The sequence below is a fragment of the Lissotriton vulgaris genome, chromosome 3_2 (genome assembly GCF_964263255.1).
Source record: "Lissotriton vulgaris chromosome 3_2, aLisVul1.2, whole genome shotgun sequence".
NCBI classification, from domain to species: Eukaryota; Metazoa; Chordata; class Amphibia; order Caudata; family Salamandridae; genus Lissotriton; species Lissotriton vulgaris.
The window spans coordinates 11,949,822-11,976,818 of NC_141690.1; the positions used below are offsets into that span (position 1 = coordinate 11,949,822).

At 46.7% G+C, this 26,997-nt stretch overlaps 1 protein-coding gene across 1 annotated transcript in view; it reads left to right on the plus strand.

Annotated features, from left to right (window-relative positions):
• Window positions 1-26,997, plus strand: part of RFC1 (replication factor C subunit 1) — a 742,181-nt gene that overhangs the window by 666,903 nt on the left and 48,281 nt on the right. The window contains exon 23 of the mRNA XM_086963975.1: window positions 1,185-1,398. Coding sequence (XP_086820101.1) covers window positions 1,185-1,398 — 214 coding nt within the window. The remainder of the gene's footprint in view (window positions 1-1,184; window positions 1,399-26,997) is intronic.

Here is a 26,997-nt window from a genome sequence, read left to right on the forward strand (position 1 = left end):
ACGCTCCATGTGATACACTTGAGATCAGGTAACTCCCCCATTGCATACGTTGTGCAACTTTAATTCGCTCACAGTGCGTCCGCCCACACCACCAGTATGTCCCCAAACAACAACATCCCGCTGAACATTCCTAACCCTCCCCCCAGAACAGGACCCAATAACAAGCTATCAGCTCCCATCCAAACGTCACAACAAGACACACAAGACTATCCTGCAGCAGCCGCTACCAAATGTTGAGCAGTTCTAGATGTGTTAGGTCATAAATCTCATCTGGGAAAAATCCTAAAGCAGAGGCCTTGTAATGTCCATTAAAGAGGCATGAAAGCACCAGTTACACAACTTCTTTGAATTTAGAATGTATGTCATGTAGACTCTTCTTTGTTAATGACTGACTGGGCATGGTTATTTGCATTGCCTCTCAATCTGTATTGTATGCCTCCCATAGAGAAATATTCAAGCTACTTACATGTATTTTGCTGGTTACATGTATTTTACATGTATTGTGTTCTGAATACTCGCGAGGCAAAGCACAATTTGGACCCAAAGTCTTACCAGATGTGTTCATCTAACTAGTTAGCTGCCCCATGCTGCCGTTCTGAGTACTGTCTGTTACCTTGCTATGGAATATGTCCATAGATTGGTAATAAGAACGCATCCAGATGTAGACTAGGAAATAGATTGCCAATATCCATCCGTCCTGTGCGGTCTGTCATATCATCATACTAGTAGACGCTTGTAAGGGTGGGTGTCCTTATGGTAGAATTGGGGAAGGCTGCACATTACTAGAACACAAAGGGCTTTAGTTAAATAGCTTTGAGCAGCTGCTGCTTGTTCAGCCAGTAGATGGCAGTGCCCAAACGGATTGCGAATAGGGGTGAGACTAAGAGTAATAGTCACAATTAAACTAACTTTCATTTTTACCTCCAGCATTTGTGTTGGAATTTCTGCATGTTGGTTCAGTGTCTGATCAGGAGGGCATACGCAGCAAAAATGAATATTTATAATGATGATGATTTTTACAGAGATGTCACAATCTTTTGTATTAACATGAGAATATGTTGCTTAATAATAATAATTTTGTGCTCTGTGGAGGAGATCTCAAGACATGATCATGATGTGAGCACAACTGTCAAATCTGAAAAAGAATGACCACTTTACTCTGTGTAAAATCTCTTTTGTTAAAGAACTCATACATGCAAAGGTGGCATGAATATGGACTACTTGCCATATATGCGAGATGCGTTGGTTAGACCCTTGGCTTCCAATGGAGCAGAAGGTGTACAGGAGGTAGTGGATTTCATGGACACGTACTACTTGATGAAAGAGGATGTTGACAATATCATGGAGATCAGCAGCTGGGGAGGCAAACCAAGCCCCTTTTCCAAACTTGATCCCAAGGTGAGAAATTCTTGTAACTATCAGTTATCTGAGATGTAAACCTGTTGAGATATGCCCATTTAGGTTAAAACTGTACGATTTATAGAAACAGAGCCCAGCTACACATTTTCGCTACAAATGATTTCAGAATGTTCTAACACATTGCTAGGTGTTGCCCCAGTGCTACATGATTGTGTCGCTCTTCATCTTTTTACATTTCAAAACCGGAATACCAGGTTTGCGTAGTTAAGAGTGTATTCTGGTTGAAACCTCAAAATGAGGCGTGCAGTGGGCATTTCTGGCTCTCTTGGCCTCCTTTTTAGGTCTCGCCTGGAAATCGCATCCGAAGGATGCGTCCAGGCTGGAGACTTATAGCGAGCTGACACCGGGGAACGAAGGACAAAAAACTGTGACGAGCTTGTCCTTGGCTGGATTGAGCTGCGTGCACGAGCTTTTTGCCTTCAGTTTCGTTTCTTTCTTTGTGTGAGCTTGCCTTCACTTTCATTTCCTGTCTTTGACCCCGCCGCGTGTTTGTTTCCACTGTCGAAATAAATAGATCACAGAGCCACACCTACCCCCCCCCCCGCCGCGTGTTTGTTTCTACTGTTCGGTTTTACTATGGGCATTCTCACGAACACGAAATAAATAGATCACAGCCACACCTACTTACCCCCCCCCCCCCCCCCCCCCCTCGCCGCCGCCGCCCCTAACACACACACAGAGAGCAGGCTGTTCACAACACATGCACACGCAGGCAGACACGAGCGCACACATACAGACACACACTACACCTCACCAGCCGCCCCCCCCCCGCCGCCGCCGCCGCCCCCCACACACGAGAGTACACGCACAGACAATCCCCCCGCCCCCCCCCCATACACACACACACACGCGCGCACGCACACACTGCATACATACACGCCCCCCCACCTCACCAGAGACACACGCGCGCGCACACATCCCCCTCACACCCCACTCACCAGGTTCTTCTTGCGTGTCCCTCGGCAGCCAGCGGGTCATTCCGGTTAACAGGCGGGGGCCGCGGGGCTCTCCACGAGCACGGGAGCCCGCTAGCTAACACGGCAATCCTCCGGCGGGCACAGGAGCGCCTGCTTCCTGTTTTTGTCCGGCCCCGCCCCCGTCCCAACAAAGGTTGCCTGGCTTCCTGTTGAAGCCGGGCTGTGGCGGTGAGTTTGCTTGTTTTCTCATTGCGGACCTTTAATTTGAGGATGCAACGCGGGCCTGACACTGGCACTCATGAGATCCCTTCTGACTTTGCGGCAGCCTGCTCTCATGCCAGGCGTTTCCCTGTGTTTGTCACAGCACGTCCTGTTCTCTGGGGCGAATGCCAATATTTTATGTTACCGGAAGGTGCAGCGAGCGAAGCGAAATCTAAGCCAAGTCTCTTGGCAAAACCGCAGTTTTCTCTTCGGTCTGATGCCTTCTTAATGTGTCGGGTTTCATAAGTCAAAAATAATGATGTTTCCTTGCAGGGGGGCGTGTCTTCGTCGATCGTGATAGTCGGTGCTCACTGTACGTGGTGTTATTTCCTCTGCGACATCCCTCAACGCTCTGGGTCAGATTCTTTCTGCTTTTAAATGTGTGTCTGCCTGAGTTGAAGCATACTTTTTGCCCCACCGCATCTCGGTCATTTGCGCAACATCACTGTAGGTCACGTGCTTGCTGCACTTTTAAAACAATGACCCAAAGAAGGCCTCCCCCGAAGACAAGACGCTCCTGAAGAACAGCTGCTTCACAGAAAGGTGGTGCAGTCATGGCATTGTGCCTGCTGTAAGAATCGAGCGCCCTCATTCAAAATAAACCATTTCATGTCCAAAAAGACATCATCTCACAAAACACTAACCCCATTACATGTAGGACAAGGCCGCACATGCTTTTATCGCTATGATAGCCGCAACATATTCCTACATGCATTATATCTAATTTTTTTGCTGCGTGCGGTTTTCGGCATGTCTGGTGAATAACCACTACACGCATTCGTACATCTAAAGGCAGGCGCATATATGACTCTTACACTACTGGGCCCACACAAACAAACATGTACACATTTTACGGGTGTGTTGTGCGCACTAGCATTGAATGCCCTCCACTGACAAGCGGGATGGGGGCGGCCGGGCCTGGGGGTAGGGAGCGGACACGACACGCAGAGCCCCCTCTGCAGACGCGCATGCATATTAACCTGCCTGTAACAAAGTTAGCGCGGAAAGGTCTAGTGCTCACATGACCGGGGTCCCGCGCCAGGCACCCGGACTGGTGTGCAGCAGCAGGCAGTGCCCGCAGGCAGCAGAGGCTAACTGGGAGGCTGTGATGAAAGGCGCAAGCCTGCCTCTGACACAGGTGTGGTGTCTGTGCACATTAAGGCTGCCTGCACGTAGAGGCCTCTGATTGAATTATGGGATCAGTGCTTGATACCCAAAAGCCGCGGATTCAGCAGCCAGCGAGGGGAGCTGCTGGGGGGCCTCCCTCCCCTCTGCTTATGGCTGCGTTATTTTACCTCATTAATTGTCAACGTTGCCTTTCGCAGATCTTGGACAGACTCTTTGTTTTGCAGATGTGTGTATACCTCTCACTGTTTCACTCTTGCTGGTAGCGAGTGTGCCTAGCGCAGCACGTCATATATTCAGAGCAGGTCCGATTCTTTATCATTATTTGATAGTGCGCGTGGTCCGGCGCGCAGAAAGAGCAGCTGCAGTGGGCATGATATTGAGAAACCCTTTCTTAAGTAGCACTCACCAGTTTACGTGTGATTATTCAGAAGTGGGTTTCGCATTTTCCTCGAATTACGTTAAAATGAAACTTATGCTCCCAAAATTGTTTCTAGGGATGGCATGTCTGTAGCCACACTGCACCCTCACACACACCGCACCCTCACACACCGCACCCTCACCCTCACACACCGTACCCTCACACACCGTACCCTCACACACACTGCACCCTCACACACACTGCACCCTCACATACACTGCACCCTCACAGACACTGCACCCTCGCACACACTGTTCCCTCACGCACACACTGCACCCTCACACACACACTGCACCTTCACACACCGCAGCCTCACATACCGCCCCCTCACACACCGCACCCACACACACACACCACACACACACACACGCACACACATACACGCACACACACACACCGCACCCACACACACACTACCCCCTCACAACCAACACCCTCACACCCCACATTGTGATGTTTACAATTATACTATACTACTAATGTATGTTTACTAGCCATAACTGTACTGTTATATGTTACATTTTAATTAGAGTGTTTGCCTTTTACAATCATTTTCTTACAAACTACCTCGTAAAACAAAAATATTTATACTAAAATATTTTGCACTGTTTGCACAATATATTTGTAATGTTTACACTTACCTATTTGAAATTAAAATGTACAAATAAACATTTGGTCAATTACCATTAAAAAGTTTGACTTTTTTACTAAGATATTCTTATACTCTTTTATGCAAACAAATTTAAATACTGCATAAATAATTTTAAAAACAAATACTTTATATGTAGCTTTTTATGTAAATAACAAAACTATAGCATAAAGCAAAAAAAAATTGCCATTTACAATAATAATAGCTCAAACTTAAACAATGCGAGACCTATTGCATTGCAAATGCTTGTTTTAAAAATGGTGGCTTGAATAAGGATTCCTTCAAATGTCTTTTTCATAAATGTTTTCTCTTCACGGTGTTCCTGATGAGTTCCTTCAAATTCTTTGAATTTTTAGACGTTTCAGGTGTGTTTGCTCATGTATTATGTCTCTGTAAAACCCCATTGCAGATTTCTTGTAATGCCTACTAAAGAGGCATGAAAGGATGAGTTACATAAATGGTAACTAACTTGTCTGTACAGCTTGATGGTAAAAAGAAAGGAACTCACTTGCAATTCAACCATCTCATTCTCAAAATGCGAACAACTCAGCAGGGTTGGTTACACTTTGTCTTTGTTTATAAAAAAAAAAGAAGGCCTGTTATTTGCCCTCTTATGGCACGGATGTTCCTGTTTATAAGAGAGTCTTATAAGAAGTTTAAAAAGTATAACTGAGGGAAGTAGGTTCAATACAAGAGGAAAGCCCCCTTGATGCTTCTGTCAAAGGGTAAAATCCACTCATTAGGTAAGTCATGCATTTTTCCTGGGTGCAGTTCTGCCTCCCCTCTTAATCAAATTTAACATGTTGCGTCAGTCCACACAACTGAGCTGTGGCTTGAAACCTCATCTGCTTCCTTTCCAATGTGCATCGTAAGCCACCTTCTTCAAAACTGAAGCAATTCAGCTGTTCAGGTCTCCAGTGTTACATATTAAGATGTATGGCGGCAATGCAGATGCTGCTTATTCTGCCTTCACAGATGCTAAAGTGTTGTCTGTTCCGTTCAAGTCTATGCATCTAGGCCTACTTCTATAATATTGCATCCATCGAACTTTAACTGATATGTAATGAAGCAGGTTAAAACTTCACTTTGTCAGTTTCAAAATGGCAATCAGCTTTTGACTTTGACAATAAGAAGACAATTGCAGTCATGTACTGTCTGAAAGGCTTCAATCAGACATATAAAACCCTAGTCACTGCTCATACTATCAAAAGGCTGCTCAAGTCAACTGGACAACATGTTTCTTCTGCCCTTCTGTAGATGTAGGGTTCTATGCATCAGGACATACCGAGGGACGGGAGACAAATGCCTCTATTTCCTCAGTCTCCATCTTGCTACTTGACCACCTGGTTAAGAGCCATATCCATGACCTTGGAAGAATTGAGTTGAGTATTTACTCCACTGGTGCAGAAATGCAAACATATTGTTAAGCATGGTTATGTAGACAGTAACTTGGTCTATTTACACCATCAAGTTTTTAATTTAAGTTAAAGCTGGCATTTTTTATTTGAGTTATTATTTTATTGAAAATTTGAAATATATAAAACCATTGCATTTGCTGTCCATCTAAATTGTCTGCACATTTCCATTAAGGTGTTACTTAAATAGACTTGTAATGTTTCCATGTGGTCATGAAAATAAACGGAAAAACAGAATAATTTAACAATAATCCGAACTTGCAAAAAATGGTCAATGTTATCTGGAGGTCTGATGTGTTACACAAAAGACTTTACTACAGATAGTTGTGCTCCAGTCACACACTAATTGCAGAAATTAAACAAAACCTAAACTAAACAAAGAAACTCACGAAACAGTTCAGCACAATACAGCTCTTAATTGAATTAGGGTTGTATGAAGATGTCAACTTATGAGTTTAAATGGAAGACTGATCAAACTACTCACAAGGGTTTTGAATATTATACATTTTTTAAATATAATTCAACTTTGTTTCATAGCTACCTGCCAACTGTCAAACTCTACTCTACTGTTCAACACAGCATTATCAGCACTGGGTATAACATACAGCCGGTACTTCTATGTACGTAAAGAGATATTAGCTTGTTTTCAGTTGGTTAGTCAAGAATAAAGTAATTAGGGGGAGATTGTTCATATCTAGTTGAGTTTTGTCTTTGACTTCATATATTCTGAGTCAGTCAGTTATTGGATCTAAATCACTTTTAATACTGATAGTGTTCTCCCTGAGTTTGATAATCGCAAACCGTAAAGGATAAACAAAATTGCATTTAAATGTATGCCTTATGGGACACTTACCCTTCTGGCAGTTCCAGTTGTAACTAGCTGCTCGTAGCATTTGTTGGCTGCAGTTACACATGCTATGCCTACTCCTGCCATATAATGTTGGGCTCGGACTCCAGAACTTGTTTTTATAGAAGAAGTCTTTTATTGCTGCAGTGATGTTGAGTCTCCTCCTCTTGGAGAGAATGCGCATGTTCAATGGCTCCATTGTTAGATTCTTTTTTTCCCTCCATCTGGTTTGAACCGATTGCGCCGGAGCTCTCTTCATCTTTAATGTCTTTGCGGCCCATGGAAGCGCAATGGACCCGTCGCGACTTCTACCCGAAGAATCCAACACTACAATGTCAGCTGTCTGATTTCTTTTTTTTCAGCGACCATTCTGTTTGGATCGACTTCAGCATGAGAGGCCCCTTCCAAGTTCCCGCAAGAATGTTCGGCTCTGGGTGATGGAAGATAAAAAAAGAGACTTTGCAGCAAGTGCTATCAATGCGGGGCAAAATATGCATACTCTGATCAATACAACATCTGCCCGTCGTCGAAGCACTGCAAACAACAATGTCCTGGTTCACTTAGGCAGTGATTTATACTTTCTCAACAAGTGTACAACGTGTTGCAATCCTTTACAACTATCTCCCCTTCCTTAAGGAACAGTGAGGTAGAGAGTACACCGTTTAACACGCCAATTTTAAAAGGACTCCATCCCATCTAAGACAATCGTGACTAATGGGCAACGGACAACAATGTGTATTGTGAAAAAAATTTGAGAAAGCAAGATGACACCTCACGGGCGAACCACCAACGGGGAACCTAGTCTGTACTCACCAGTGTAGCCCTGTTCTCATCATCGGCAGTCATCAAGCTTTAAAGAAATGTGTCCAAACAAAATAGATGTGTGGGTGCAATTAAAGAGCAGTGGAAAACAGTGCAAAACGAACAACAAACCGAAAGTGTAATGCGAAAAGATAGGAACCTGCACGTATTTGTAACTTTTATTCTTTTTCTTCGTTGAGAAAGTATAAAACACTACCTAAGTGGACCAGGTCATTGTTGTTTGCATGACTTTATGAGAGGAGGGCGACTAGTGTCCTGTTCTTCCCTCTGTGCTCCTTATTGTGTTTGTCGTCAAAGCACAACAAGTAGGACTACGTTGTCTGCGGCCTTTTCAAGAATAAGAAAACCTTACACTCCAGAGGGGACCGCCACCTAGCTCCTACCATGGAGATAGTGTGGAAGGCTGAAATCTCTGCAGATGAAGAACAGCAGCTAAAGGTCAGCAACAAGGAGGAAAGAGGACAATCCCAAAGAGAAGGATGCCATCTTGTGCAATTCACACAATGTCACTTCTGATGACACCAACCAACATGAGGAGGAAGACTGTGGCAAGTCGATACTGTCGGCTATGGAACTTCTGGAAGTACAAACCACATCAGGTTTGAGGCCCAGGATGAAGACTATGCTAAAGGCTGTGAGTACACAAGATCAGCAGACCCCCACACACTCCAAAAGAATACCACCACCACCCTCCCACCATCGCCTTGGGGCCACAGCCTTCGGGTTCTGGCCGACACCAAGAGTATACATTGGCGCTGAGACAGGACCAGACTGAGCTCTATCAGGCTCCAGGCCACAGACAGACATGGAGGGGACGTACTGCCCTCAAAGCCACACTTGGTGCCGACAAAGTCATGGACGCTTGTGCAGCTAGTGCCACTGACAAAACCTTTGTCGCCCCAGCCTCCTTCAGGGTCTACAAAGCCGTTTGGAGCTAATCAAACGTACGGTGTTCACACACCTTACCCCGCCTAACCATACGTCGACTCTTAAGAAACCACCTAAGCGACTCTGAAAAAATCTATGGGTTCGACATCCATGCTCTATCAGAGCACAGGAATAAAATAACTGATCAGGGCACTACTCAAGAAAAGTAAAATCGCAACCACTACGGATATGGAGGGTTATGTTTTTGAAAACCTTCAAGAACTAATGGTTAAAAAACGTTCTCTGGGGATGAACATTTGCCTGAGAAGGCCCGCAAGAAGGCTGGGCAGTGACTACAACAGCCTTTTCCAAAGAAGAAAAAGAGTATGGAGCATAAGGTCGCTAGTCCTATGCCGCTTGATATTACACCACCTATGGTACCATCATCCACACATTCAGACGATGCAGACAAAGGGAGCCCTAGTCTATATACTCATGACAGACTCACAGGGAGCCCCTCACAAAATCTCAGACCCTAGGGATGCATATGACATAGTGCTGCCAGACCCAGTCATTGAGGTGCCAGTCCCAGCTAAAGTATCACCGCCTTCTATCATAGTGTCATTCAGCATGCTGCTGAATACCATAAACTACAGATGCATACTACAGAGGAAGAATCTGACTTCTTAGTCAAGACGCTCTCCAAGACAGAGCGCTCTGTTCAATATTTATCTATGATAGGGCCAATATTAAAAGTCTCAGCTGAGATATTAAAAACCCCAGTCCAATCCAGTGTACTAACACCACCATTGAACGGAAATACAAAACTTCCCCTGCTGACCCTCTTTATTTCAGTGGTCATCTGACAGCTGACTTCCTGGTTGTAACAACTGCAAGGAAGAAGGCAGCCTCTGAGAGTACTGGAGACGCACTGCCTCCTGATAAATAAAGGAAACGCATAGATGTGGCAGGAAAAATGGTTGCAGTGAGTCATGCAAATCATTGGCGCATGGGCAACTGAGGGGGTTTGCTGTTACGAATTGTTAGTTACTGAAAGTAGGCAAATCTCAAATGCAACTATACGCTGTGCCCTAGACAGCAGACTTCACAGCAAGAAAGATAAGCTCCTCAGTACTCCTGCGTAGACATACCTGGCTATGCTCCTCAAGGTTCAAACCTGAAGTGCACCAACACCTGCTTAACATCCTATTTGATGGGGAACATCTTTTCAGGCCAGAGGTAGATTCCCAGTTAGAAAATATAAACAAGCATTTACAATGCAACAGTCTCGCCTTTGCCAAAGTTAGAGCTATTGGTATTGTAAGTGACAATTTTTTTATTTATGTGTTGGTTTTGAAAACAGATAAATAAATGGCATTGTCATTTACAATCTCAATAGCTTCATCTCTCACAAATGCAAGACCTATTGCATTTGCACCCACCCACAGAGCCCCACACACAGAGAGAGAGCCCCCCCCCCACACACACACACACACACACACACAGAGCCCCACCCACACACAGCCCCACACACACACACAGCCCCACACACAGAGCCCCACACATACACACACACACACAGAGCCCCACACACACACACACACACACACACACACAGAGCCCCAGACACACACACCGAGCCCCCCCCACACACACGCATACAGAGCCCCCCCCCCACACACACACGCACACATAGAGCCACACACAACGGCCCCCACACACACACAGCCACACACACACTACGAGGAACAGGGGGGGGGCAGAAAAGTGAGCACAACGTGTACTGCCAAATACTGAGAGTAGTACTGTGACTAGATACAGTATGTGTGCTGACACAGCTGCCAAATCACCACTTTTACACTTAACACTTATAAAAACCGATTGCACGTTGCATATTTTTGAAAAATAAAATACAACTATTAGATGGCGAGGTTCTGCTAGTTTAGCCTATTAATTTGGCTAACTGACAAACACTTTCTATAAAATGTGTAACTAAGAACTTTAGATGTGCATCTATGTCATGCAAACAAGGGAATGGACAAAGTGTTTGAGGCATGTGGGCTGCTGAATTCATATCTGTGCATAGATCGCCGCCTAGTGTTGGGTCCGGATGATTGCACATTATTGTCCTGGAAGAGTTTTCGAAGTATCACGAGATAGGTGGCTCCTCCCCCGGACTACAGTGCAAATGGGCATCCTCAGATTGTTTTTTTCCGCCATTGGGTTCGGATGTACTTTCCTTTACTCGAAGTTCGGAATCGAAAAAAACTTTTAGAAAAGGCCAAAAGGCCTTTGGACTCATCGGTATTGTTTTCGATCGGTGCCGACAGCTTTATTTACAGTTTATTCAACTCAGAACGTCGAATCAGGCCGCTGGCCTTCTCGGCGCCAAAGGGACCAGTCGTCGATGGAATGAAGTCCATTCAATAGATGCCCTCTTTGTAATTCCAAATACCCACATATAGATCAACACCCTGTATGTAACAAGTGTTTATCTCCGGAACATAATGAAGCCGACTGCCTAGCCTGTGCCCAATTTCAATCCAAGAAGACACTTCGGGTTCGATGGGCTGCTAGGCTAATCATGCAGAAACCAGCGCCGGAGCCAGAAAATATCTTCGACGATGAAGAGGATCTCGTCGAAGCTGAAGAATCAGATCAACAGTTTGATCGAGATTCAGAGCATGACTCCAACTACTATGTCGACGAAGAAGAAGACATCGTCGAGGTAGGAGACAACGAACAAGGGATCGGAGCCATCGAAGACGACTCCAGTGATGAAACGGGGCCAACCGTGAATACGACGTCCCAAACATACACTTCTATGGTTCCACAGGCTCGGGCCGAGGCATCGCCGGAAGGCCTTAGCCAAGATCTCGAAACCCATTCTATAGCCCCGCGATACAGCTCGGCTAAGAATATTCGAAAAGAGCCATCTGATCAACATAACCCGAAATTGTTGATATCGAAACAAAAAGTTATGGAACCAAGAACGAAACCGAAACTGATCGACTACACAGTCTTCGGACCAAACTACGTCGATCCATCGGAGTCGATCCCAAAGAAGATCGTCGACAATACGGTCTTCGGACCAAACTATGTCGATCCATCGGAGTCGAACACAAGGGTCGTCGAGCTGAAGGCCAGCGCACCTGTATCCACTCCAAAACAAAAGGCAGTCGAAACGATAAGATCGGCGTCGAGAACACAACAAAGGGACTCGATCCAAAGAAGGTTGTCGAACCGAAACAAAAAGTCGACAAACCAATGGCTGTGCAATCCAAGACTATCGAGCCGAAAAAATAGACCCGAAGAAGGCAACCGAGCCGAGAACACAAGGCATCGGTCCAAAATGACAGGTTCCGAATACGCCACAAGGTCAGAAGGCTACTATCGACCCGACAAAAATCGTCGAACCGATAACATCGGCTCCAAAGAAACAGGCACAGCCTAAAAAGACTGTTGTAACACCGAGGGCTCTCGGACCGATCAAATTTGGCCTACCAACTTCCTCTAAAACAAAGGCGGTCGACCCATGGACCAGGATCGAACCGAAACAAACAAAACAAAAGACATTGGGGAAAAAGCCAAGGACTACTGAGCAGGAGATCTTCTATCCAGACCCCTCATCAGAAGAACAGTCAAAACTTTACATTGACCCTAATTCTGCAAAGTCACTCTCTACAAGAGGAAAATCAGACCAGAAACTGATAAAGAGACTTATGTCATCCCACTCAAAAAGAAAAGGGACTGTTCTACTTCACCTATTCTATTTGAGCCTATAAAACAGACTATGCCTAACATATACATCCACACACTCAGATGAAGAGGTGGATTATAAAGATAATGAGGAATACAATTACCAGGTAGACCCTGACCAAGACAGTCAAGCTCAACCATGGGCAGACCCAGTACATCCTGGTGACTCTCATTCCAGATACACCTGCATACCCTGCTACGCCTTCTCCTACAGAGGATACAGCTGCTTTTAATGCTTTAATAGATAGGGCAGCCCTCCATCACAATGTTGAAATGCATGCAGATCCCATTGAGGAAGATTTCCTCTTTGACTCTTTTGCCACATCAGAAAGATCTGTCAAAACACTACCTATGTTAAAAGGGGTGCTTAAACATGCAGGTGACATATTTAAGGGAACAACTAGGGCACGGGTCATTAACCCCAGAGTAGAGAGGAAATACAGGCCAGCACCAGTAGACCCCACATATATTAAGGGACAACTGCCTTTGGATTCTTTAGGGGTATCCAATGCACGTAAACGTGCAAACTCACAAACAACTGGTGAAGCTCCACCTCCTGACAAAGAATCAAAGATCTTAGAGGCCTCAGGAAAGAGGGTAGCCGCTCAAGCAGCTAATATATGGCGAATAGCTAATACGAAAGCCCTGTTGGCTAGGTACGACAGGGCACACTATGACACCTTGGAGACACTTCTCCAATATTTACCTGAGCCTTACAAGGAACAGGCCGAAGACCTAGTACAGGAGGGAAAGCTAATAACTAATGCATCCATTAAATGTGACCTAGACGTGGCAGATACAGCGGCCAGATCAGTTAACACCAGTGTTATGCTCAGGAGACATGTGTGGCTTCGCATTTCAGGTTTCAAAAACGAGGTCCAGTCCACTTTATTAAACTAGCCTGTAAATCCTGACTATTTATTTGGTCCAGCTGTAGATACAATCCTGGACAAGATGAAAAAAGACACTGAGACAGCTAAGTCTATGGGAGCCTTGCAGTTCCAACAGCATAGAGGCTCCTTTCGTCGCTCCAATTACGGAGGAGCTGCAAGAGGTAACTGTAGGAGAGTAGGGTCTGCAATCCTATGATCACCCCAGATTTTTGCTTTTTGCTTCACTGGTTTTCGACTTCTCTGGCTGTGGGCCTGCTAATCAGACCAACAGCCTTGCTGTTCTCTCACTAAATTGACACGTGTACCTTAGGTGCATTTACCAATTGGTACTGGGCCACCTTATCAGACCCTGTAACTCAGGGCATAGGTGTACCCAGGGCCTACCAGGGGCTGCAGCATGTATTATGCCACCCCTGGCTGGCCATCTAAATCTGACACAACTGGCTGCACGACAGCTGGGGCAAGGTGGTGTAATCACCCTTTGCTTTAGATATAGTATACCTATATCTAACCCTAAAATGGACACACAGATTCCTATCAGTCACTCCTATGGCAGGCCTTGACAATCCTGAAGGCAGAGTGCTTGGAATCGTGTGAGATGGTGCTTTGGCATGAGCTGAGCCCGTTTGCAGCTTGCGGAACCAAGTCCTAATAGCTGTTCCATGATAACGCATACCATATACTCTTAAGTGCATTATAATCCTCGCGGTTATATCAAAACATGTCGAGTAAGGTGTCATACGAATTGGAATACTAACCCCTCGCCAATTCTGGCGACGGGGTTAGCATTCCACCCTTCTAGAGGGGCACGACATGTATGTAACTGTGAACCCCGGTTAAAGTTAACTCAAGCCTCAGCATCACAAAATGGATGCTGCCACCACAGACACAAGTCTGACCCCCTGCAGCTGGGAGTCATTCCAGCGAGGGGAGCTTGGACAAAGGGTTTCCTGTCAGGGGCGGTGCTAGCACCATCCCAGACAGGGTTTTGTGTATCCTGGGTAGGCAGGGCTTTAGAGGAAGGTGACTGCAAGTGGCACCCCGGTGCTCACTATGCATCTGCCGGCTAGAACCAGTTCCAGGGGCACACCAGCCCCTGAGCTGGGGAAAGTCCGGCATGGGATAGGGGTGTAACCACCCCCCTTCCTGGTCCCACCCATGGGCAGGACCCAGTCGCGTGCCAGCCCCTTATCCTAGTATAAAGATAGGAGCGGGCCCCCTTCCAAATTAGATCATCTTTGAATCCTGAAACTACTTTCTACGAAAGGAACTCTCGACTTCTTCTCAAGATTTCTCCCTTGTGGCTAAGGAGTAGTCACCCTGCACCCGCAGGCACCATCCAAGAACACTGCGGTTTGCTGCACGTCCTTCCTCCGGAATCCGACTGACCAGCAGGACGAGACCCGGCTTCCCTGGCACCTCTGACCTCTACCCACATCGTCAGCTCAGCTGAGATCCGTGGGTGCGACGAGACCTCGAGGGACCGGCCATCTTCAGGACTGCACGACGCTTGCCCAGCACGACCGCCGAGGGATCCTCGAGTGAGTGCTTTGGGGTCCGAGAAGCCCCAACCCTGAGCAGCTCCAGCACCGAAGTTCAGCCCTCCAGCATCCACCAGATCTGCGTGGGGCCCTTCTGCTCTTTGCTGCTCACCGCGTTGTCTGGCTACTAGCCCGCTGGCTTGTGGCCTTCCCGACGACGACATCAACACTGCTGGTCTGGTTGCTCCAGACTGGCTCTTGCTCCCCTCCAATAGAGGAGCACCCCGGACCCCCCTGGTCCACTCCAGACGTAATTTTGAGTCCACCGCGTGGGCTTGCATTTGCCAAGACTTGTTGCCCCAATCCTGGGTCCAGCGACGTCGACAGCAGATACCATCGTGGGACAGCTCGCACCTCCATCCTTGTCGCCGACAACGCCTCCTGGTCCGTGAGACTGCAGAGCCCAGCGTCGCCCACTCACCTGGTCGAGGTGACTCCATCCGGTGCCATCCTGGTGCCCATCTAATCACTGGCTAGTGACTCAGAACTTGGTCCCCTCTGCTTAACGGTGTCTTCCATCTCCGATCCAGGCTTGGATCCATCCGAATCTCTTCACTGGTCGCCTGCCAGCAACTTCTTCTTTCAGGCTCCATAGACTGCAACGAGGATTCCCGACTTCTTTCCAGACCTATGCAGCCGCAGCCCCTGGGCTAGTTAACTTCGGCATTTCGGTGCCCCAGCATAGCCTCACTATCCAAGGGTCCAGATCCTTTTTCGTTTCAGCTGTACCTAGTCTGATTCGTCCGATATCACTAACTTTGTAATTCCTAGCATCCATAGACTTTGTCCCGCATCCCGCGTGAGAGTGCACACTCTGCACCCGAGTCCCCTAGGCCTCCTGCTAGTAATCTGAAGGTTCAGTAGTCCAGTCCTAGCGATTCCAAACCCTATGAGATTAGTACTTACCTGCTAGTAATTTCGCATTCCACTTTTAGAGTATATGGTTTTTCGTGCCCCTCGGGCATTTGTGTAAATTGTGCAACTTAAAGTATTTTCGTAAGAGTTTTGTTGTGTGCTTAGTACCCTGTCCTCATAAAGAGTACAGGGCTGTTGTGATCTAAATAAATACACTGTTTATTTTCATAACACTTGTGTGGTGTCCTTTCACTTGGTGTTCAAGGGGTATATGTGATGGTATAACAGCTGGCTTAACACGCCCTCTAGAGTTTAGCCCGAAGACTGCTCGTATCCATGCTACTTGGATAGCTGGTCTATAAGGTTGACTTACAACCAATCATCAATAAGGGTTGTTTGGACTGATACAAAGTGCTCACTAGAATAGTGGACATTATATATCAGGCCAACTTCTCACAGTAACTCATCCCAGCAAACCTCAAATTACAAAAGGAATACGCAAACCACCTACAATAAAAACCATAGAGGTGGATACCGCGGCAATAACAACAAAGGCAGAGGACGAGGGAATAATACCACCAGAACCTCTACCAACCCAAAACATTGACTTCTTAGCGCTACCCCCAGACCATACAACACCAGTCGGGGGACGTTTACAGCAGTTCCTACCGGTCTGGCAAAACATCACTACAGACAAGTTGGTAAGGCAAATTATCCAGGATGGCTATTGCCGAGAGCTAACCTCCACACCAACCAACGTACCACCAAGACACCGTCCTATGTCTTTAGAACACCTAAACTTATTGCAGAAAGAACTCATCAGCATGCTGCAAAAAGGGGCCATAGAACTAGTACCATTAGAACATCAGGGTACAGGGGTATACTCACTATACTTCCTCATCCCCAAAAAGGACGGGTCTCTCAGACCAATATTGGACCTCAGGCCCCTAAATCAATACATTTTATCAGAGCATTTTCATATGCTCACTCTCCAGCAAGTCTTACCACTGCTGCAACAAGGAGACTTCCTCGCAACTTTGGACCTCAAAGATGCATACTTCCATATACCGATACATCCTGCTCACAGGAAATATCTCAGGTTGACAATACAAAATCAACATTACCAATTCAAAGTCCTTCCATTTGGTGTAACAGCCCCAAGGGTGTTCACAAAATGCCTACCGACAGTAGCTGCACATTTAAGAAGACAACATATTCATGTCTATCCGTACCTGGACGACTGGTTAATACAAGCAAAGTCGGCCCAGCAATGTGCCAGCCACATGTCCCAAACTATTCACCTCCTGCACAGTCTAGGCTTCACGTTGAACTACCCAAAATCTCATCTTCAACTGTCCCATGTACAGCAGTACCTGGGAGCAACGATAAATACTCTAGCAGCAAAAGCATACCCAAACATGGCAAGAATCAATAGTATGCAACTGCTGTTCCAAAAGTTCAAGCCCCAACACTCACTCTCTACCTGAGTGTTTATGCAACTCATAGGCATGATGGCTTCGTGCATCTTCATAGTCCCTCACGCAAGACTGCACATGCGTCCGCTACAAGAGTGCTTAGCACAACAATGGAACCAGGCTCAAGGACAATTGAAAGACCTAGTGTTGGTGACCAGTCGTGCATACAACTCTCTGCATTGGTGAAACCCACAAAACCTTTGCAAGGGACGACTGTTCCAAGAGCCTGTTCCACAAATAGTGTTGACAACGGACGCATCCCTGATAGGATGGGGAGCCCATGTCCTTCAGTACACAGTGCAGGGCCTATGGACAACACAACAAAAGAAAATGCACATCAACTTGCTAGAGCTGACGGCAATTTTTCAGGCAATAAAAGCATTCAAAGTATATTTATGCAACAAAACTGTGTTGATCCGGACGGACAACATGACAGCAATGTACTACATACAGAAACGGGGAGGAACACACTCTCCACAGCTATCACATCTAGCCCAAAGCATGTGGAAGTGGGCCATTCAAAGAAACATTTTTCTCATGGCGGAACACCTCCCAGGCAAGGACAACCAAATAGCGGATCTGTTCAGCAGACACAGCCAACAAATGCACGAGTGAGAGATTCATCCCACAGTGCTACAACCATACTTCCAACAGTGGGGACAACCAGAGATAGACCCGTTCGCCACAAAGGAAAACACAAAATGCCGGTACTTTGCCGCCAGGTATCCACATCCGCAGTCGCAGGGCAATGCAATATGGATGAACTGGTCAGGCAGATTTGCGTACGCTTTTCCCCCAGCACCGTTAATACCGCTAGTGGTGGCACGCAAACTACGCCAGCATTCACTGACACTAATCCTGGTTGCTCCAACATGGGCGAGGCAACCATGGTACACAACTTTTCTAGAACTTTCCGTGGTGCCTCATCAAAGACTGCAGCTAACACCCACTCTTCCATGTCCGAGCCATGGAGACATACAGCACCCAGATCCGCAACAACTGAACCTTGCAATCTGGCTCCTGAAGTCTTAGAGTTTGGGTACCTAAACTTACCTCCTGACTGTATGAACATTATCAAGGAGGCAAGGAAACCGACTACCAGAGCATGTTACGCTGCAAAGTGGAAGCGTTTCGTCATTTACTGTAATAACAATGACATAAACCCACTAGATGCTTCAACGCAAGATATAATTTGCTATCTTTTGCACCTACATCGTTGCAATCTAGCTTATTCATCTATAAGAATACACTTAGCTGCCATTGCAGCTTATCTTCAGAACAGGCAGCATCTTTCGATGTTTAGAGTGCCTGCAATTAAAGCATTCATGGAGGGACTCAAACGAATAATCCCCCCAAAACACCCACCTTCACCGGTCTGGAACCTAAACGCCGTTTTAACCAGACTAATGGGACCTCCATTTGAACCGTTGCATTCATGTGAATTACAATTTCTAACATGAAAGGTGGCTTTTCTTGTAGCGATTACTTCGCTTAGAAGAGTTAGCGAGCTGCAAGCCCTAACTATTCAAGAACCATTCATCCAAATACATGCAAATAGAGTAGTTCTTAGAATGAACCCTAAATTTATGCCAAAAGTGGTATCCCAATTTCATATCAATGTGACAAAAGAACTGCCAGTGTTCTTTCCAAATCCACAGTCAGTACCTGAAAGGTCCCTACACACACTAGATGTCAAGAGAGCTCTTCTATACTACATCGATAGAACTAAGGATTTTAGGAAGACTAAACAGTTGTTTATTGCCTTTTCACCACAACACAAAGGCAACCCCATTTCTAATTCTGGGTTAGCCAGATGGATAGTTAAGTGCATTCAAATATGTTATCTAAAAGAAAAACGAACTCTTAACAGTTCCCCCAAGAGCGCATTCTACACGCAAACTAGGGGCATCCATGGCTTTCCTAGAAAACATTCCTCTAGAGGAAATATGTAGAGCAGCCACGTGCATACTTTCACAAAACACTATTGTGTAGATGTACATTCCAAACAGCAAACTGCTGTAGGACAGGCTGTTCTAAAAACTCTGTTTCAGACTGCTGCACCTGGCACAGGTAGCCACCGCTAAGGGAGAGACTGCTATACATTCTATGCACAGATATGAATTCAGCTGCCCACATGCCTCGAACGGAATATGCTATTTACCGGTATGCATCAGTTCTTGGCATGTAGGGCTGCTGACATTCATATCGCCCACCCTCCTCCCCGGTGCCTGTCGCAGCTGTAGCATTCATTCTTACTTTCTTGCATGGACATCTCTTACTGTACCATACTCCATCTCTGCCACAATGGCGAAAAATAATCTGAGGATGCCCATGCGCACTGTAGTCCGGGGGAGGGGCCACCTATCTTGTGATACTTTGAAAACTCTTCCAGGACAACAATGTGCAATCCTCCGGACCCAACACTAGGCGGCGATCTATGCACAGATATGAATGTCAGCAGCCCTACATGCCAAGAACAGATGCATACTGGTAAGTAGCATATTCCTTCTGGCAAAGGAGTTCACTGATTCTTTTAAAGTAAAGGGATTACATTTGATTACTTGCTGACGGTACCAGGCGTGGTAGCATGTCTTCATACTCTGAAAAAAGTACAGTGATCGAATGCTGCACAGAGGGCATGGGGTAGACCGGTGTGCCAGCATTTGCTAAATGTACCATAATTTTACTCTAACTTCACTGGCTGCCTCTATGATAGTTCATCTCCTTAGATCTTATGAACAGCGCATGTTTGGCTGGCCCTTAGGATGAATGCTATGCCAGAATAATGTCTGGGCAAAACATCACACTTTCAGCTCTTGGTACTGCGAGCTAAGCCTGGGCGTCGATGGACTGCAGCTCTTTGTCAGGGGTGCTAAAAATGTGATAGGTATACTTAAGGCGGTGAGCATTAAACGTATCTTTTTTTGCATTTGGAGGATGAATAACTACAATACAGTGTGACAGTTCGCATAAGGAGTGGTAAATGTACCTGTACTGCCAGCCTTTGCCGCCGCTGCAGCCAGTACCCCCTGGCCCTCGAGGCCCGGGGGCACTCTTGTTCGGCAGACCCAGAACCTCCACCTTGTTCTCAGTGTCGCAGACCCTGTACGGGGTGGTATCCCCCTGCATGGCGACTCCGTGGACGCTGACCACACTGCAGCCCCCACCCCGGGAGCTACAGCCTCCTGTGGTCCGCTCCCTGCTGTCTCCTCCTCGCCCTCTTCATTCTCAGGGCCTCTACAGTACAGCAGCTCAGAAAAGGGTCCAGGAGTTAGGATATTGCCTCTTTTCCAAAGTCCGCCCCAGCTTGGCGAACCCTACACCCGCCTCCCAGGGAGACACAGGGAAAGCAGGAGGCTGGACAAGTAATGACACCACAGCCACTACGCTTCCGGGGTCCTGCAGAACAAACGCTGGGATACCCTTTTGAAGTCAAAATAGCGCCATTTAGTTTCGTTATTACACAAACATGCCAATCGCAGAAATTTACTTTCTTCATGGCAGAACCTGCGTGTTACAACCACATTTTCAAGATGGTAACTTCTTTTTGCGCTGTGCATTGGACTTCCCCGGGTTCCCTTTCCCATGTTATCACAGCCTGCATCTTTCATTTTGGCAGTGGTGCCAGTTCCCTTTCCCATGTTATCACAGACTGCATCTTTCATTTTGGCAGTGGTGCCAGGATGTCGTCCAGATACTGAGTTTAATATAAGACCAGATTGATGACTTCACCAGCTATGGTCACCTTCGGGTCCGTCAGTTTTTATACGACCTGTAGTGATCAACTTATATGAGCATCCCTAGATATTTTGACTGACCTTATGATGGCCACCACCAAATGGAAACCACATAAGCCCCGCAGGCAAGGTTACTTATATAACACATATGTATAAAGCAAATGACGGAGAATATTCCACCCATTCCCTCCTATTTGTAAACGCCATGGCTGACAAGATTTTTTTTTAAATAACGAAAATAAACATCACCCTCTAGCCTCTATGAATGATTTCTGAGACAAGAACGCAAGCGCGATAAGCGCCTACAAATATGACAACACGTAAAAAGTTACAGGAGGTGGGGCGCAAGTATCAGTTGTGTACTACGCCCTTCTCGGAGAGACCAACGCGAGGCGCAGGTACCCGTGACAAAGGTGCTGGGAAAGGTGGCGGGTTTGAGGTTCCCAAGCTGAGCGTGTGCGTTTACACACAGTGCGGGGAGGGGCCGGAAGAAGGCAGAGGGGAAGCGAAGGCCTCTGCGCCAGAGGAAGAAGGGGTTACTTGCGCGCGCATAGAGCGTGAGTCACTTCCCTCTGTCGCCTAACCATTGATTCCTCCGCCCCCAGCCCCTTCAACCTCCGGGCTCAGCAACGATACACGGAGCAGCGACGCCTCGGACCGGCAGCATCAGCGGCATAGCGCGCAGTGAGTTGTTCAGACAAGCGCGTCCTTGCTCCTCTTTAGGGAGACCAACTTCAAGACACATACACTCTCCCATCAGTTTCTTGAGAGGGCTGTGGCGGGGAGATATGTTTGTTGACCAGGTTGGAGTGCTGTCTTGGAAACACCACCAGCTTCCTCCGAGGCGAAGCAGAAATGCCTCGGAGGAAGGCAGCGTCGTTTTGGGATTCTGGGGCGTGTTTTTCGTTCTCTCCTCTTTCCATTGGCTGGAAGGTAAAATTCCAGCCAATGGGAAGAGGAGAGAAAGAAAAGAGAAAGAACGCAAGAAACAAACCCCCGAATCCCAAAAAGACAGGGCTTCAACGGAGTGACGCCCCTCTCCTCCAATGGCTGGCCTCCATTTAGGAAGCCAGCCAATGGAGAAGAGGGGCGGGTTCAAGCCCCACTCTGCAAAACATCAGTTTTCTCCCAGTGAGAGCTGCGCAAGCGCAGCCTTCGCTAGGCGAAACCTAAAAAGGATACAGAGAATACTAAATCCATGGGGACACTTCATCAGCAGTCCTTTCGTAGATATCAGGGCAGACCACCACCTCTGACACTCAGACAAAAGCAGCAGAAAACCTCACCAGCAAGGGGGTAAAAGGTACTACAGTGGAGGCTTTATGGGGGTAACCAGAGAGGCAGAAGTAGGGAGACTCCCGGGAAGGAAGCCTCCACCTCAAAAACAATGACTCACCACACGTGCCGCCCGAACACACAACACCTGTCGGGGAAAAGCTGGAGTACTTTCACCACACATAACATCAGACCAGTGTGTACTATCCATCGGCCACCACGGATACTGCTTGGAACTGACCTCCACCATCTCCATACTTTTATATACCGATTCATCTGCACATTGCTGGTACCTCAGATTTATGATAAATGAAAATCGTTACCAGTTCAAAGTTCTGCAGTTTAGGATGATGCACCTTCTGTGCATGATAGCCTCCTTTATAGCAATAGCACCTCATTCCAGGCTCCAAATGCAACCTTTACAGGAGTGTCTAGCATCCCTGTGGTCACAAGCGGGGGCAATTTAGAAGATCTAGTTCCGAAGTGGGTCCATCAATAATTGCACAGGTGGGGCACAGAGAATCTCCTCAAGGGCATACCTTTTTGGAACCTGATCCCGCAAGTGACTATCACCACAGATGCATCCCTTCTAGGGTTGAGCGTGCATATGGAGGACATGGCGGTTCAGGGCTCTTAGACCGGTCAGCAGCAAACACTACTTAACAGTGTGCCGAAGCTCATAGATATTCAGATGGCTCTAAAAGCCTTACTTCTCAATATAACCGGGAAGACTGTTGCTCTTTGAACAGACAACATGACGCAATGTATTTTCCTACAAAAACACACTTGATAAAGTTGTTTCAGCTGGCACAGGACATTTGGCACTGGGCTATCTGCCATCACATCTTCCTCTTGACGGAGTTATCTCCCGGGAGTGGATAATTCGGTGGCGGACCTGCTAAGCAGGACGCAGCAACAAGTCCACGAGTGGGAACTCCACTACTTCCAGCGGTAGGGAACACTGGATGTGGATCTGTTCGCCACTGTAGAAAACACAAATGCCAAAACTTCACCTCCAGTTATCAGGGATATATGCACACTCTCTTCTGCTTCTCCCACTCATTCCCTATCTTGTCAGAAAACTCAGACAGATATCTCAAGAGGATTCTAGTAGCTCCCACCTGGGCATGACAACCCTGGTTCATAACGCTCTCTAGTACATCCCAAGAGGCTACCCAACCTACCAAACCATCTCACTCACAACAAGGGAAGGGTCAGGCATCCTAACCCCAAACAACTCAAACTGGCAATCTGAATCCTGACGTCTTAGGGGTTTGGATGCTTGCAATTGCCTCCAGAGTGTATGGACATTCTAAGGGAGGCAAGACACCCAACCACAAGTGCATGTTACGCAGCTAAGGGGAAACACTTTGAAAGCTACTGTATAGCCTAGCACATAGACTCTTATGCGCCTACTATACAACAAATAGAATGCTACTTGTTACACCAAAAGTAAAATTTACCTTACACTTCCATACGACTGCACCTTGCTGATATTGTGGCTTTCCTCCAGAACCGCAAGTATCAGCCACTTTTTTAGATACCAGTTATTAAGGCTTTCATGGAAGGATTGAAAAGAATAATTCTACTACATGCACCACCGGTACCCTCGTGGAATTTAAATGTTGTTCTTACAAGGTTGATATCGAAATCGTTTGAGCCATTTCATTCTTGTCCACTTCAGTTTCTGTCTTGGAAGGTTGCTTTCCTTGTAGCTATCACTGCCCTAAGAAGCGCTGGGACGCCCTGTTGCTGGGGTAGCCATGCGCGATATAAATAAACATAACATAACAAGGAGAGTTAGTAAAATTCATGTTCTTACCATAGAAGAATCTTATTTTCTGTTTTTTTAAGATAAAATACATCTGCGGACAAATCCAACATTTCTTCCAGCGTTCGTCTCCTTTACATTTAAATCAAACACTTGATTTACCAGTTTTCTTTCCTAAACCAGAGTCAGTGGCAGAGAGAGCACGTAATACATTTGGTTTTAAAAGGGCATTGATGTACTACATTTAGAGGACTAGACTTTATAGGAAAACACAACAGCTTTTTGGGGCTTTCTCAAATACAAGAAAGAGTTTCACCATTTCTCAATCAGGTATTGCACTGTGGATTACGAAATGTGTTCCAATTTGCTAAATTAAAGCCAAGCAAACTTTACCAACAGTTCCACTTGCAAATTTTACTAGACAGTTGCTTCAATGGCTTTCGTAAAGCAGCTACTTGGTCAAATCCACACACGTTCACTAAATGTTATTTTGCAGAAGCCCAGGCAAGGCCGCAATCTCTTGTGGGATTAACAGTCCTACGGATGCTATTTATATCTACACAACCTGATGCCTAGAGCCATAGCGAGAGGAGTACTGCTTTTTAGTCAATGCATAGCATGTGTATCTGCAGCCAACACACGCTACAAATGGAGTATGCTACTTACCTTGTAAGCATCTATTCGTAGCGTGTAGTGCTGCAGAATCACATGCGCCCTCCCCGGCATGCATACAATGATCTCAGATGTAAATATATTATATTTTTTTAGTTTATTACGCACATATTCATTCTTTTATAATAATTTCACTAGCCCCATCTTCACTCGCCATTTTGGTGGGAAAAAATTAACAATTTAACAATGGAGCCGTTAAATGTGCATTTTCTCAAAGAGGAGGTGACTCAACATTACATCAGCAATAAATGACTTCTTAGAGAAAAACAAGTTGTAGAGTCCGAGCCCAACACTAGATGGCAGGAGTGTGCATAGCATGTGAATCGGCAGCACTACACACTACGAATAGATGCTTACAAGGTATGTAACATACTCCTTCCTGATAGACTGATAGATTTTGCACCTATTATATATTCCCCATGGTGTTAGACTGATACCAGAAACTTTTTCAGGAGTACCGCTGCATGCCTGTAACTGGCGCTATACAGCTTAACACTGCCACTATATCGCTCCGGAAATGACGTGGATTCCATATAGGTGCTACTCCAGCACGCTGATGTCACATTTGTTTGTGCCAAGTGATATGGATCCGGAGGTACCTCCTGCCGCTTTGAGATACATTATATCTCCTATTTTCCAGTGTGCAAGGCAAATGTCACCCCCCGAGCCGACAGGTTTCAAACTCTGTAAGGACTGTCCAAAATGTCTGTGATAGCTTTAAAAAAAATGTTTTAATTGTTTGAAATTGATCCCGTGCCTCCCCTACACCCATTGGCTCTTCCTTCCCGCCTCCCAGCTGACCACTCCTCCCCTCCTCCCTCTTATGGCGACCGCTGCGCGACCCAGTGCTAGGACCCCTGGCCCCGACGATGCCAGCCCACACGACGGACTTACGACGCTGCCACCCTCAACACACTCAAACCCGGCCATAACCCCGCCTGCTACCGAGCCACCCCGAAACGCACCCACGGACCCTTCACCTGCCAGGCCTGCAACTTCACTTGCCTCCGGACCTGCACCGCACCTGAAAGGCCAGGCACCGGCAACAACCACCTCAAGTGCATCCTGCTCAACACCCGCTCCGTCCACAGACACGCCGTCGAACTCTGGAACCTGCTCGACACAACATCACCAGACGTCGCCTTCCTCACGGAAACCTTGTTGAACGCCTCCTCAGCCCCCGACATCGCCATAGCCATCCCGGATGGATACAAGATCACCCGGAGGGATCGCGTCAACCAGACCGGAGAAGGCATCGCCATCGTCCACAGGAACACCATCCGCATCACGACCACTAACAGGTTGCTTCTCACTCCTGAGGCGGAAAGCCGGGAGCACTAGCGCACTGTATTTTTAAAATTGTTGTTTATTTTTAAAACTGCTCTAGCACTTCCGCGGACTTACCCGCCTTCTCCTCCTTATTTTCCATCGACCCCTCGTGCAGCCGACTAGATGCTGCTACGGGGACTGGGAGGGCAGCCGCCATCTTGCGAGTAGCCATGGGTTGCTGCTGTAGTTGTTCTGCAACAATTACGCCAGTCAGCATATAAGCCGCACTTGCTTTTGCGCGTTGCACTAACAGGTTGCTTCTCACTCCTGAGGCGGAAAGCTGGGAGCACTATCGCACAGTGTTTTTAAAATTGTTGTTTATTTTTAAAACTGCTCTAGCACTTCCGCGGACTTACCCGCCTTCTCCTCCTCATTTTCCATCGACCCCTCGTGCAGCCGACTAGACGCTGCTACGGGGACTGAGAGGGCAGCCGCCATCTTCGGAGTAGACCAGGGTTGCCGCTGTAGTTGTTCTGCAACAATTACGCCAGTCAGCATATAATATGTCCCCCACCCCGGGCCCGCGCCGGGCCGGGCCTAGGGGCCAGCCCCCCTGTCTCTTTAACGACATATTCCATTGATAGTCTTTTGAACGTCCGCAGCTCAGCTAGCCGCCTGTCCCCTGCTATCATGGGGCATTTGAGTCAACTAGGTATTCTATCTTCTTCTGCTAGCACTCTTCCATCTTTGCCCCAGAAATTCCAGCAATATCTGCAACCGAAGCCCACTTCCATTAAAACTCAGCACTTGAATATCTTTTATCTTAACACGAGGTCTTTAGCCAAACACCAACTGGACATTTTCCTTCTTCTCACTTGCCATAAACCGGATATTCTCTTCCTTACGGAAACTTGGCTGAACATCAATTCTTCCCCAGACATCTTGGCCGCCCTACCTGACAATTATTACATTCTTCAGGTAGATGGAGCTGCAGGGAAAGTAGGGGG